The 15,057-nt window shown below is 56.5% G+C and overlaps 1 protein-coding gene across 1 annotated transcript; it reads right to left on the reverse strand.

The window, feature by feature from the left end:
• Positions 1-1,415: 1,415 nt before the first annotated feature.
• DIPK1C (divergent protein kinase domain 1C) lies at positions 1,416-12,903 on the reverse strand. The gene is made up of 4 exons (XM_087818606.1): positions 12,694-12,903; positions 5,839-6,501; positions 2,688-2,852; positions 1,416-1,622 (listed from the first exon to the last, which is right to left on the reverse strand). Exons 1-4 carry the CDS (start codon positions 12,886-12,888, stop codon positions 1,416-1,418), a joined length of 1,230 nt encoding a protein of 409 aa, XP_087674732.1. The 5' UTR covers positions 12,889-12,903.
• Between the last annotated feature and the right edge of the window lie 2,154 nt (positions 12,904-15,057).

The following is a 15,057-nucleotide window of genomic DNA, read 5'->3' on the forward strand; positions in this document are numbered from 1 at the left end:
TGGGCACGCCGAGCCTCGCTTCTGCTCCCGCATACAGGCCAGTTCTGTCCTCTGCAGAGTCAAACGTTAGTTTTCATGTCCTCCTGCCCCAGAGTGACCGACGGGCCTTTCCTCCCTGCAAGGAGCACAAATGCAGGGGGAGGCGTTCGTATTTACCACGACGGGCCCCTTTATGAACTTCAGTCGGTGAGACGGGGCCCTGGTGGTGGCGAGCGGCCTGGCAGGAGACTCTGGGCCTTCGGACCCGGCTCGGGAGCCCCGGGACCTCGAGCCGCTGGACTTGCCGCGGTCTCTGCCCACGCAAGTAGAGGCGCTGACCTGGGAAATGGGTGCAACACGAGCAGGCCGCTCCCCTCTGTCTGGATCTCGGGGGGGCAGGGGCAGAGGACTGGCGTGGGGTGTGTCACTACAAGAGCAGCCCCCCAGGAAGACAGACTGCGCTCGGGCCCAGTGCTCCCCACAACAGCCCGTAGAGCCTGGGGCCCTCACCACCGTCAGCACGAGCCACCCTCACTCGCTCCCCGACAGGGCGGCTGCGTCCCGACTGCGTTTAAGCCAAAGGAAAGGAGCTCTCCCGGCTTGGCCAGCGGCCCCAGAGGGCACAGCGGAGACGCCACCTTCCCCGTCCTGCAGCGCACACCTGCTCACTCACCTGCTCACACTCGCCTGCTCACACTCGCCTGCTCACACTCGCCTGCTCACTCACCTCACACTCACCTGCTCACACTCACCTGCTCACACTCACCTGCTCACTCACCTCACACTCACCTGCTCACTCACCTGCTCACACTCGCCTGCTCACTCTCGCCTGCTCACACTCGCCTGCTCACACTCACCTGCTCACTTGCCTGCTCACTCGCCTGCTCACTCGCCTGCTCACACTCCCCTCACTCGCCTGCTCACACTCAACTGCTCACACCTCACACACTCACCTTATACACGCACCTGCTCACTCACCGACTCACACCTCACACCTGCCCACACACCCGCTTAGTTGCACACGTGCTCACACCTATGCACACGTGCATTTTTACACAGCCACCACCTGCAGCGAGAACAGCTGGAAACTGTTCCGAGCACAGCGCCGTCCCGACGGCCCCTGCACAGAGGGGCCTATGCTGTGTCGGGGCGCAGGGCCCTCCAGCAGCAAACACTGTGCCCACCGCCCCCATGTCACGTTCCAGGGTGATGGTCAGAGGCCAGGATGGTCTCTCCAATGAGGACTCAGGCCGGGACGGGACAGAAGGAGGCGCAGGTCACAGCAGCGGGTGCTTGATGGAGACGGTGGTGGGTGGCCTTGCGCCTTGGGAGCCACAGCATCTCAGGGACCATCCACTGGCACGGTGACAAGATCTCCTCTTAAGGCTACGCAGAAGCCACCTCTCCCGAGCGAGTGTCTGAAAGTCCGGCAGTGGCTACTCCTCCGCCGCCCGCAGTTCCCTCAGCGCAGCTTGGAGGAGGCCCCGAAGCTTCCAGAACATGGTGGGGGCCGCTCTTGGGGGGCTGCCCAGGTCTGCACACTCCTGCACAGCCTCCCGCAATTGTCGCTGGAGCCGGGAGGAAATGGCAGAGCCCCGGAGAGCGGAGGGGAACCAGTGTCGGAAGATTTTGTCACAGACGACCTGAGGAAAGGACAGTGAGACATTCATTTGGGGCAGCGGATCCCCTGGGAGCCCCAAGCCTGCCAGGGTCCTTCCACAGACCTCAGCTCTGCCCCCCCCACCACAGGGGCCTTTGGGAGGCTCCTGCAGACACCTGTGGACTCCAGCAGGTGCCTTCCCTTCTGGAACTTAAACACTCAGCCCCACGAATAACCACATCAGGGAGAAGTTCCCTCGTGTCAGGTAAAGTCCACTTCTGGCCTCAGGGCAGGTGGGGAAGTTCTGGGTGACACGTCACAAAGGACTGAGTGCATTTCCGAGGACAAAGGAAGCAGGAAGTCACAGGCAGTAACCGCCGCGTAAGGAGCAGCCCCTCGGTGGGTGTGAGGACAGCCACCGGCTCTGCCACCACATCGCTGGTTTTCTGTGTTTTGAGCACCCACTTGCCTCTTAATGGATCAGTAAGAGTCCTTTATATACAGGGTGGGCCTCAGGTGAGGGCCGAGGGCAGGTGACTTCTGCCCAAAAAAGAGAGAGTGTTCCCTCTGAGGGGTATGGAGCCTGCCTTTGGGGCCTCCCTGACTCTAGACTGATCTGGAAGCCTGGACCAGCATCGATTCCTGCTGATCACTGACCCCTGGACGTGGGACACGAGTTCTCTCTCCTTCTATTACCCACCTGCTAGCCTGACATCTCGCCTGTCTGGACTGTGGACGTACCTCTAGTTGCCCAGTTTTTTGGGACTGCTTTGTACTCTTTTCATTCTTAAACTCGTTCTGAGTGTGAGTGTGTGTGTGTAGATGCAAAAAGTAGACCCAGAGAGAACAGCTATTGCAGCCCCTATAGCTGGGGTCAGGGGGACCCAAGCTGGCTTTGCTGGGAGCTGCATCTGTTGGACCCCATGGTGTCACCTGGCCAACAATCTCATGGGGCAGACAACAAAGAATGACCACCCACCTCCCACTGACCCTGCCCCCACAGCCCACATCAGGCCCAGGTGGCACAGGGAGGGTGACCATCTGCGTTTCCGGGGTGCTGCAGCCCCAGTGGGTGGAGGAACCAGGGAGCAGTGTCACCTCCACTCACCTGCAGGTTGCTGTTGACTCTCTGTGCACCACACTTGTTGACTCGCAAATCACACTTTGAAAAACAGTCAAAGAAATTGCAGTCTTCATCCCCTGTGCAATTCTGCTCAAGGATTTCCCTCATTTTAGGTTCAAAAAAGGCCATGTCCACGTCGATAGCCACCACCTGTAACCAAACAGCACCGGGTAACGGAGGGGCACCGGCTTGGCGTCGAGGGAGCCTGCGCAGGGCCTCCGTCCAGGGTGCGGAAACAGGTGTCACAGGGGCCGGGTCACAGGGCTCTGCAGCCAGTGGTCACGCCCAGGCCACGCTGGGAAACTCGGACTGTGCTGCACAAGCAGCGGGCACAGGTCATCATCACGGGGCTTTCACTGCGGAAGGACCCCTGCTGTCACCGGCAAAAGCCCAGGATTCGGGACCATAAGGGAAGCAGCCCTTTCCATCTCTAAACGTTTCTCAGCCTTAAAAGTAGCATCTCTGACGTGTCTTAAAAACGAATTGCCTTGGCTGGTGTGGCTCAGTGGTTGGAGCATCAACCCCCACACCAAAGGGTCTCGGGTTCGATTCCCAGCCCTGGTTGGGGCTCGTGAGGGAGGCAGCCAATCGACGTGTCTCTCTCACATTGATGTTTCTCTGTCTCTGTCTCTCTCTCTCCCCCTCCCTCCCTCCCACTCTCTCTAAAAATCAATGCAAAAAATATCCTCGGGTGACCGTTAACAAAACAAAAATGGACTCCCCCTCTTTGTTTTACCATTTTGGTGCCCGTCTTTCAAGGGTCAGGATTACGCAGCAGCGGGAGGCCGATCATCCGCCCCCGTGAGCATAAGCGGGTAAAGGAAACTGCGTCCAGGAGGCAGGTCTGTAGGTGCAAAGGCGAAAACCAGGCGGACGGTGCCCAAGTCGTCTTCCTAGGGCACCTCCGTCACCTGAGGCAGCTGGTTTGCAACCGACTGGCCCGATGGACACGTCGGGGGACACGACAGCGTCCAAGTTCTAGAATTGGAGCCTGATCCCGTATAGTCGGGCTCCACGCCCCATCGTCAGCGTGAGCACTGGGACCCCTGGAACCTCAGATTTCTCTTCTTGGCTTCAAACCAAAGAGGCTTCAAGATCAGAACAAGACTAGTGTGTAAGTCACCCTGGTTTCCCTCCACCACCTGAATTTAAAGCAGAAAAGATGCGCTCTAACCTGAGGAAGCCTGGAGTCGGCCCAAGTCAAGCAGGTTATAGCTCCAAGGTATTAAAAAGCTATTAGAAGAGGTGATGAATCTGAGGGGGTCTGTGGCATCTCACAAGCCTCCACAGGTCGACGTCACCCGTCCCTTCTCCCCTTGGTAGCGTCTCAGGAAAGGGCTCATTTGTCTCTGTTTCTTGCTCAGGATTGATGCCGGAAGGCACTTAAGCTTCTCGGGGAGTATTCAGCGAAACGGAGGGGGGGAAATAATTTATTCAGATTTGGGGGGGAAGGATGAAAAAAGAGCAGGGAAATTTCTCCGTTAAGAGCTTTGCCTAATTACTAATTCAGGCACAGCAAACAGAAATTATCATCTTAATCAGCTTCTCCCGTCTCATTATTTAGCCAAAAGAAATAGCTCCCTTCATATGCACTGGGTAATAGACTGAGAACGTATTAGGCTGTGCTAACGACCTATTGCCCTTCTAGTGCGTTACTGGGGCTGCAGGCCCTTCTCTTTTTCCTACAGTTTCTGGCCATCCCCCCAGCCTCCCCTGGGCCCCCAGATGGAATTTCAGCTCCTTGCAGTTTCTCTCTCTACCGTTATGGATGGTTCCCTTCTTGTCTCCCAGGGGAGCCAGAGTCATTTTTTAATTTTTGTGCATGGGCTAGGATGGATCACAGCCACTGTGAGCAAAGCTATAAATGCCCAAAATAGAAACGGGGACCCAACAAATCAGAAGACCTGCAAGGGGGTGTTCTCACATTGTATGGGGAGAATCCTAAAATTCTTCCTGCCTGGAGCCACCTCACAAACTCAGAGACCTAACGTAACCACACAGGATGGTCTGACATTAAAACTCTAACTAAAAGCAGTTCATGGCGGGTGGTCATGTCCTAGGCCGGCATCTTCCCAATAAAAGTCAATCTTCACCTTAACTGAGCCTGTCTGTTGTGTTTTTGCACCTAGGATAACATACCTTTGGGATGTCCAAGTAATTTCCTTTTTCCAGACCCCTTAAAGCACAGGCACCCTCTGCAGAGACCACAGATCCCATCGTTACTGTGTTAACTGTGGACCGTTAACTATCCTGCACCCACCTGTGTAAAAGAAGTGCGTGTCCATCCAACCCCAGAGGCTTCCCCGCTTTGCCTCCTCCCGCCCCCCTCATCTGTCACCAATGGATTTCATGTAACCCACTTATATCTTCTCTTTTGATTGTAATGTATTTTTTAAAAGGTGCATAACTGCCCGGCTGGCGTGGCTCAGCGGTTGAGCATCGACCTAGGATCCAGGAGATCGAGGTTCGATTCCTGCTCAGGGCACATGCCCGGGTTGGGGCTCGATTCCCAGCAGGGATCGTGCAGGAGGCAGTTGATCAATGACTGTCATCATTGATGTTTCTATCTCTCTCTCCCTCTCCCTTCCTCTCTCTGAAATCAATATAGATATCTTTTTAAAATAATAATAAATAATAAAAAATAAAAGGTGTACAACTGCCATTCTCTGGAGCACTATCTCAATCCATTGATGGTTTGCTTCCCAGAAACTGCCGACAGTTTGGCTCAAATAAACTCATAAAAATTCTCTACAGGTTTGAATGTTTCTTACGTTGACGAAGGTCCCCAAGGCCATCCCCCTCGTCCTCCGTGGCCCCTCAACACTGCCTTCTGCCGTCAGCAAGAGTTTGCTTTCCCCGAGAAACCGGACCCAGAACTGCCCTGGGGAGGACATGCCTCTCGGGCCCTGGGCTCCTGCTGTCCAGCCTTTAGTTATAACCCCTGCTCCGGGGGTGGGGTGAGGAGCCCCTGTCCTTTGAATTCTCACAGCAGCTTGGGCTGGGCGGGGTTGTCCAGACTACGCGGCTGTGTGACGTTACCGTGTGTCCCGGGACTTCAGAAACGCTCTCATTTCCAACCCTCAGACCCAACCCTTCCTCCTGGACGTGGCACATCCATCCGCCCAGGGACACTCACCGTGAAGTCCCTCCGGATGCCGAAGTTCTCGGGCTTGACGTCGCACAGGTGGAGGGGGTGGGAGAAGTCATTGTCGAAATGTCTCACCAGGTCCAGGAAGCTGAGCGCCATGTCACCCACGGCCTGGGCCTGGCCCCGCGAGGCCCCGTCCAGGGGGAAGAGCGCCCGGTGCTGGGGGCTGCCGGCCGCCAGGTACTCCACGGCGTAGAAGTGGCCGCAGGAGCCCAGCACAGGCAGGGCATGCGGGCTGAGCCCACGCAGGGAGCTGAGCAGCACGAACTCCTCCTGCTGTGCCAGTGACCACAGGCTGGCCAGCTGGCCCCGACGGTGCGCACCCGGGCGCCCCGGCCACAGCGGTCCCAGGCTGCCCATGGGCTCCAGGCCCAGGGCGCTTCTGGCCTCCCCGGCCACCAGCAGGAGCAGCTCTGCCTCGGGGAGGCCCTGTCCCCCGTCCCCGGCCGGGTCCTCCAGTAGGCCAGGCGGCTGGAAGCTGGTGAAGGCCTCCTCCTTGGACTTGAGGATGACGGGGCGGCCGCGCCAGTCCGCCCGCAGCACCTTCTTGCCCCCCTCATAGTACAGACAACGCCGGTACCTCAGCGTCCCCGCCACACACAGGTCCTCGCAGAGGTCACCCGCCAGGCGGCCGCCCTGGTAGTCCTGGCACTGGAAGGAAGAGACAGTGGTCACAAGACGGGGGAGGAGGGGGGAGGCGGGTAAAGGGTGTGCAGGTGAGCCCAGGACACTCCTCATCGGCCCTTGAGAGGAACCTCGCCAATCTGAGCCACGCAGGGCCTCTGGGTCAGTGCATAGTTAAGTACAAGACTTCAAAGTGCCTCATAGTGTCCTGGCCAGTGTGCTCCGTGGTTAGAGTGTTGGCACCCGGACTGAAGGGGCCCCGGTTTGATTCCAGCCAAGGGCACGCACCTTGGTTGCAGGCTCCATCCCTGTCCCTGATTGGGATGCGTGCCGGGGCAACCAGCTGATGTGCCTCTCTCACATCAATGTCTCCCTCTCTCTCTCTCACTCTCACATCAGTGTTTCTCCCCCCCCTCCACTGTCTCTGAAAAATCAATGGAAAAATATCCTCAGGTGAGGATTTAAAAAAAAGTGCCTCGTATTTACGTTCCTCAATCAGGCCCAGGACTAGAGCCTCAGAATCAAAACACCCAGAGCCCAGAAGGACGTCTCTGACCATCCAGGTGAGTGATGTGTTTTGCCATCTGGGTTTCTGTTTCCTTGCCTGTCACTGAGGCTGGGCCAGGTGGGAGGGTCCCCAAGCTATAAGCCCCATCCAAGGACAGCCACGTCAGATCTCCAGAGGTGGGCCCCAGGGCCACATCCTGGCCCTTCTGCTTGGGTGGCCTGTGAGGCTCCAGAAGGGTTATGGGGGTCAGAGAACTCACTGCAGGAAATGGAAATGAGAACGACTCACAGCTGCTGGTGTCCACAGGACTAGAGAGGGGACAGCACCAGGGACGCCCTTCAGAAGAGAGGAACCACGTGGGACAAATTGTGGACGTGGAGAGAGTGTTTGGCTCCAGGTGGTGATGAGGACCGCAACCAGGAGCCCTTGGGTGGGGCATTTCTCCTAAACATCAGGGGCCCTTCTGATGGGTGCCACATGGGGGACTTGGTGACCCAGCCACCACCACGCTGCAGTCATCCCTAAGAAGACAGTGCAGCCAGGACCTGCTAGAGGAATGGCCACGGGCAAGGCCCGCCTGCCTCAGCTCACCTGGCCACCTTGCAATTAACAATGCCTCCTTCCAAACCCAGTCCAGCTGTACCTGAGCTGAGCCGGGCCATGATCCCACTGCACGTACCAGGCTCCAGAGTTCAGAGAAAGGAGTGGCTGCCTTCGAAACTCATCAGTGACAGAGGAGTGTGACTGGGCAAGGTAGGAACACAGCCAGGTGTGGTTTGGGGAAACTGGGTTTGCCTCTGGGCTCTGCCCCCTCACTAGGTGTGGGGCTTGTTTTCAAATCTGTAATATGGGATGATAACATTGTCACGGGAGACCTGTGAAGGTCAACCAAGGTCATGGGTACAGGGGATCTGGTCATCTGAGGAATGCAAGTTTCACCCAGCCCTGGTCATTAAAAGCCAGGGGCCAGGGAGGCTTCTTCCTGGAGAGATGCATCTGAGCTCAACTTTGAAAGACAAGTTGCACGTCTGCCCAGCAGACAAGGTGTTCAGAGAACCAGGCTGGTTCAGGGTGTGGAGAGCAAGGTCAGAGCGTAGGCCTGTGTGTGACAGACTGGGGTGTCCTATAAAATATGCCATTCCTGCCCTGGCTGGTATGGCTCAGTTGTTTGGGCATCACCCCGTGCACTGAGGGGTTGCCGGTTCAATTCCCAGTCAGGGCAGGCTCAATCCCCAGTGGGGGGCATACCGGAGGCAGCCAATCAATGTTTCATTCTCGAATAGATGTTTTTCTCTCTCTCCCTCTCTTCCTTCCTCTCTCCCTAAAAAATCAATTTTTAAAAAATCTAAAAAAAAACAAAAAAAAACCATTCCTGCATCTCTACCTGGCACAAATGCTTCCTACCCTGCTAGAGTAAATCAACCTTCCCCTGCAGCAGCGCCACCTGCTGGTAGGGATGCTCCTCTGTCCCAGGCTCTCACTGAAGGACCCACCTGAGTTCCTTGCACCATCCAGGGATTCCCCTCACCCCTGCCTCGGGCTCCCCACAGCTCAGCCTTCCCTACAAAACTGTACTGCATTGATGAAATCAAATTCAAATTGAAGTGAAACCTATCCAAGATTGGCCCCTGCAAATTTGGAAGGCAGTTCCAAACAGGAGTTGCAAGATATTTTGAACAATGGTCTAATCATTGGATTTGGCATATCGCCTATTGGTTTTGGACGGGTACATTCATGTTGGCTGTTTTCTGAAGCTCAGCACATTAAGGCACAAGGGACTTGGTGTTAGGCATCGGAAAGGACAGGGAGTGAAGCGAGGTGCCCAGATGAGGTCTTAGGTCTGTGACCTCATTTGTCATAGGAGACCATTTGCATTAGAGCAAAACACACAGAGCGCAGGTATTACACGGCTGTTCTTTGTGGTCATCCTGTAGGATGCAGGGTTTGGGCATTTCAGTTCCTGCACCTCTTATGTAGAACATAAACTTCTTCCACTGCAGCTTCTCTGGCTTAATCTAGCATTTAAAGAACTTCAAACTTAAAGTATAAATTACAAGGTTACAAACGAATTAATAACTGTCATCATGTTAGAGACAATCATAAAGTTATTAGCAGTAGGTCCTATTGAAGTAGCTCTTTTTTTAAAAAAAAATGCTTTTATTGATTTCAGAGAGGGGAAGGGAGAGGGACAGAGATAGAAACATCAATGATGAGAGTCATTGATTGGCTGCCTCCTGCACACCCCCGACTGGGGATCGAGCCTGAAACCTGGGCATGTGCCCTGACGGGAATCGAACGGTGATCTCCTGGTTCATAGGTCAGCGCTCAACCACTGAGCCATGCTGGCCAGGCTGTTTTTGTTTTTAAGGAGCATTAACCGCCTATGTGGTTAGCGGTTGTCATGTCACACGGTGGATGGAGTTCCTTCCCCCGCAGTGACCCTGTGCAGAATCTCAGAGCAACTGGCCGTCCACCTACAGCCCTCCCTGGCCCTGGACGGCTTAGATGGTGCAACTCACAATCGTGGCGAAGCTCTCGGGAGAACAGTCATGTCCCGCCTATGAAGTCTTTCCGGGCATGCGCCCTGGATGAACGCTGGGGCCCTGGGTTTCCATCACAGAGAAAGACAAGCCTGTCCTACTGAAAAGGAACCCGAATGCAGGCAGCTAAGTCAAATCCCATCCAGAGTAACTGGCCAAAGGGAACGAAGCCTCTGAGTAACAGTCCTCGGGAACAGTTCTGAGCTGCTTTGAATGCAGTATGCGCGGAGGGTTAAGTATGCCCAGTAGTTGTTTTTTTTTGTTTGTACCATGCCCAGTGGTTACTGACTGTTCTCCCCACTGAAGGAGCCACTCACTGTCCCAGGGTCTCTCCTATCAGACTGCACCTGGCTCACTCTGGCTCCACGCGCACTAACTGCACGAATCAGGGCAAGCTGACCTCTCTGGGGCTCTGTTTTGCCCTCTGTGAAAAGGGGACAGTCAAAGCACATGCCTCCCAGAGGCTGTTGAGGGGATTAAATGAAATGATACAAGTAAAACTACTTAGCACAGTGCCTGTCCTGGGGAAGCAGACAGGCACCCGCAGCCTGGCCCTCTCTGCACTGCGTGAAGAGCTCTGCCTGCAGATCAGGAGCTGGCTGGGCACATGGATTACCAAGCTCAGCCTAAAGTTCCCTAAGGTTTCTGGGCCTGGAGAGCCTCCTGGCACCATCCTCTGGTGGGGCTGTAGGGACCTCCCAGGGCAGTCAGAGGGGGCATGTGGATGTCTTGATTATGGGATGAGCTGAAGAGCCGCAGTACAGAGCAGCACTGCAGTCTGACTAGAAAAATCCAAAGCTCTCAGACCCAGGGCTCCACTCTGGAATGAGGCCAGCTGGCTCTTGCAGGGCCAGGGAGTGTGGTGGGCTCCCTCAGGAGGTGGGGAGGGCCTGGGGCTGGCAGCAGACCTGGCTCCCATCTAAGTGCTTCAGCCACCTTTGTCATTTGCACCATCTCAGCCTCAGCTAGACTCCCCCCCCCCAGGCCGGCGATGCCCCTGTGTGCTGGGGGCCTGGGAACACGCCAGGCGTTGCCCACAACTCTGCTGCCCTGCCAGAGAGAGAGGGCTCCCTTTGGCTCAGCTCAGTTCCTCCCTCTGTGCCCCGGTATTCAGAGGGAAAGCTAATGAGAGTCTGGAGGCCAGTCAGAAACTAACAGCCAGTGTTATTACGAAGGATAAACACCGGCAGAATGAATTGAAAGTGCTTGGGGAGCCCAGAGACAGGAGCTTGATTCAGCTGAGCCCTGGGAGGCCACAGTGCCAGCCTCTGGGGGACAGCAAGGGCCCAGCAAGCTGGGCTTGCAGGCTGGGGTCCTGTTCAGACCTCGGGCTAGTGCAGTGTCCTGGAGGAAAGGGAGCCAGGGTGCTGTGAGGGGCTCACATCAACAGGTCAGAATGGAGAAGGTAGGGGTGCGGCAGGAAAAGAGGGAGAGAAAGCCAAGTCCTGAGCATGTGGGAGAAATCATGGCCTCAGATAAGGCGTGCAAATAGTGCTCCCCAATAAGTTAGTTCACGGAGACCTGGCAGGTGAACTTTAAGAAGACAGACCTGGTATTTCAAATCGTTGTTTAGGTGACAGGAAAGGAGAGTCCTCAGAAGTAGGACTGACCTGTTCAGCTTTAGGTCAGCCAAAAAACGACCCCACAGGGCTGCTGTTGGAGAGGTACTGGCAGAGCCTCGCATCAGAACTGGTTTTAATTTATGGGCTGAAATGCTGGGAAAGTCATGATTAGCGATTACTTAAAGTATATTAGGCTATTTCATTCCCATTCAGCCTTTCCCCACTCAGCCAAAGGTAAATAAATGAAAAATGGAGTTCATCTTTTACTTTAATCTAAAAGGTTGTTTTATATTATTTTTGTAAACAGAACTATTCTGTCCTGGCCAAACTACATATTAATCTTTGTTCACTATAAACAATCAGTCCCCCCAAAATGAAAGGAAGTTTTTGATGGATTACTGAGGAAATCTTGATAGAACGTCAGTGTGACAGTGGGTGGGTGGATGGATGCATGGATGCATGGGCAGATGCATGGATGGATGCATGGGTAGATGCACGGATGACTGCGTGGATAGATAGATGGATGCACAGATGGATGGATGAGTGGATGGACAGATGATATGTAGGATGGAGGGAATCAATGATGAGTGTCTCATTTACATTATGATCAATTCATGATGACATATGTCAGGCTCAGTTGGGAGATATGATTGCTTTAGCCGGTATGTTTCACTCATTATTTCTTAAATTTTTCCAATCTCACTTTTTATATAAAAAACAATCATTTACTTGAAAACCTTTATGCTACCCTGTTCTGAAAACCTACAGTCTCAAAGGCACCACCCATATGTAAGCAACTGGGCCGAAACTTCCATGCCTTGCTTGCAGATTTCTTAGAAAACAGATCACTTTTCACACCAGATGCTCAGATGCTCACTGTTTGGGGAAATAAGTAAACGCGGCAAAAATCAGCGTAACAGTGGTAGCTGTTATCTTCGTCTCTCCTGGCTTTGTTTTGGGGATTTCTACCTTCGTTCAATTCTCCTAATGCGCATAACCTGCCAAACCAAACCGAGACTGAGGAGCAGCCAACGTTTGGGAAGCAACGGGTGAGCATCTGGGCCCAGGGCGCGCGGACCGCTGCCCCGCCCAGCCGAGGAGCAATCGCCCTCCCGAGGGGCAGAGGCTGCGGTCACTACCCCAGGACGGGGTCCGCGGTCAGAGCCGCTTCCCGGGGGCGCGCTCTGCCTGGGGTCCCGCGGGCGCACGGGGCGCGGGGGGCGAGCGCGGCTCGGGGCGCAGGCGGCAGGGCCCGTAGCCTCCGCAAGGCTGGCGAAGCCCAGGTTGGACCCGCAGACCGGAGCCCGAGCCGGATAACTGGGAGCTGAGAGGCATCTTGGCCCGCATCCAGGCCAGCGCCCGGACCCCGCTGCCCCGAGCGGGACGGGCCCCAGGAGGCTGCCCACGGGGAGAGCGGAGCCCACCGCAAACTTTCTGTGCGCGCGCGGGGGGCGGGAGAGCGGTCCGCCGGGAGACTCGTGGGACAAAGGGCCAATTTTGTGGACGTGGGGAGAGAGACCACCCCTCGCGCGCCCGCGGACTGGGACTTGCGCGCCCCCCCCCCCCCCCGTCCCCCGCGCGGCGCGGGCAGTGCGGCCGCGGGACCTACCAGCGCGGCCAGGATGCGCCGGCTCCCGTCGTCCGTGCAGCGCGCGGAGAGGACGCCCGGGTGCGCGCGGAGCAGCAGCGCGGCCGCCAGCGCCCAGCCCGCGGTCCAGGCGGCGCAGGCGACCAGCGCGCCCCGCCCGCACCGCCGGCGCCCGCACCGCCCCGGCCGGCCCCGCGCGCCCGCAGCCCGCGCCATGGCCCGCGCGCCGCCCGCTCCGCAGCCGGTGCCCTGCGCTCCCGTCGCGGCCCCGCGGCTGCCGGCCCCGCGGGGGAGGGGGCGCGGGGAGAGGCCGAGCCGGGGCGGGGAGGCCGGGGCCGGATTCCCTGCCGGGAGTCCGGGACGGGCGGGGGTGTCCGCCGCGCCCTGGGGAAGGGGGCGCGCGCCGCCCGCGCAGGCTGGTCCGGGTCCCTGCGGGTCGCGCCCCGCTCCGCGCTGCACCCCACGCCCTTCCCACTTCTCCTGCACCGTTTCTCCAAGGCCAGCTCGTGGCTTTCACAGAATCCGCGCAGATTCAAACTCCCTGGCTCCTCGGTAAACCCGCCCCGGGTGCCCCAAACCGAGACCCCCGGCTGCGCTCTGTCCCGCCCCCCATTCGCCTCCCGTCTGCGTCGCCCCCTCTCGGTTAGCGCCCCTCCACAGGTGAGACCCTTGGTCAGGGGCCGGCCGGTCTGGGACGCTGTGGCCACTGGTGCCCGCCTTGCCCAGGCAGCCTCCTGAATCCATGAACCCAGAGCTGCCCGCACTCCCCACCCCCAACCCCGCCCCAGGCTGCCAAAAACTCCGGGGTGTCCTTTCCATGGGTGAAAAGCGCAGCACCCTTTAAATATTTCTGCCTCCCCCTGGCAAGGAGAAAGCGCTCACTAAACGTGTCTAAATCTGCATTTAGGTCTATTTGTAATGTGGTCTCTCTGGGGAAGCCAGCTGCAATGCTCTGTCCCAGCCATCACATGAAATAGGCGGGCGCCTGGGCGGGCAGACCTGTCCCTGGTGCTTGACAGCTGTCCCCTCCCCGCCACCACGTTGCTCTTCCACTCCCTGAAAGCCGGGCTCCAGAGGGGAGTCCCCGTGGGCCTTCCGCCCTGAGCCATTGCAGCTGAGGGCCCAGGACTCCTGCACTGCTCTGCATGGGCTTGCTCGGGGCCTGTTAGATGCCAGCCATGGCTGTCCCAGTCCGCCTGGCCTGTGCTGTGCCTCCATTCCACACATGCGTTCCTGAGTGTGGGGACAGGAGTGACTCTCCTGATGGAGCATCCTGTCAGTGTCCCTGGGAACCGGCTTCCCACTCTTGTCTAGTCTGCAACTCACAGGCTAACTTCATTTCACAACTCAATGGTAGACCTCTCCAGAGACTGTGAGACACCACACTAAATAATGCTCAGCACTAATGAACACTCAGGTGCACCACAGATATTCCCTAACGCCACAGACCCTGGGGATTTGGGGGTCACTCAGTCCAGAGCAGTAATGCCTGTCCCTTCCCTGTGACGAGCCCTCCCACCCCCAGGGCACACCCAGTCCCAACCTCAAGCACCACGTGAGAACATTATTCTAGGCTGGCTGTAGGCACTTGGTCATCTCCTTTCCAAATGGTGTGGAGCACAGAAGGCATCTTAGCTTTCGAACCCTGCTTTCAAACCCCGACATGATGGCCTAAAGGTGACCGATCCCCTTTCCCCAAAAGGTTATGGGGGAGGGCAGGAATAGGACGGAAGGTGAGATAAAGAACCGTAAACACTCACTGTTCCAAACCTAAGAATAAAAACGGGGAAAGCAGCCCTACCTGGTTTTGCTCAGTGGTTAGAGCGTTGGCCAGTGGACTGAAGGGTCCCGGGTTCAGTTCTGGCCACGGGCACGTACCTCGGTTGCGGGCTCAATACCCGGCCAGGTCAGGTGCATGTGGGAGGCAACCAATCGATGTGTCTCTCTCACATCACTGTTTTTCTCTCTCTCCCTTCCGCTCCCTCTAAAAAGCAATGGAAAAAAATATCCTCAGGTAAGGATTAAACAAACAACAACAACAAAAAACGGGGAAGCAGAACTTGAAACCAAAGTTAGGATTTGCAAGGTGAGCTTTTCTTTTGCAAGTTTTTAAAATATGTCAATAATCACACTTCTCTTGGCATTTTTAAAAGAAGAGTACACAGAAGAAAAGAAAATTCTAAGCCCACAATGAAGAGGTCCTTCGACCATTCAGCACTGTTTTAGGGCAGAAGTCATGGTGCTTGCTCTCTAGAGGCGAAATCAAACCCGGGAAGGCAGGGCCTGTGTGGGGCCCTGTTGTTCAGGCTGCAAGCCACGAGCGGCACATGGGGCTGGAGTCCACCAGAGCTCAGCTCACCAGGCCCTGTTCCCGGGGGGTGGGGG

The sequence above is a fragment of the Miniopterus natalensis genome, chromosome 7, assembly GCF_054644295.1.
Source record: "Miniopterus natalensis isolate mMinNat1 chromosome 7, mMinNat1.hap1, whole genome shotgun sequence".
Lineage (NCBI taxonomy): Eukaryota > Metazoa > Chordata > Mammalia > Chiroptera > Miniopteridae > Miniopterus > Miniopterus natalensis.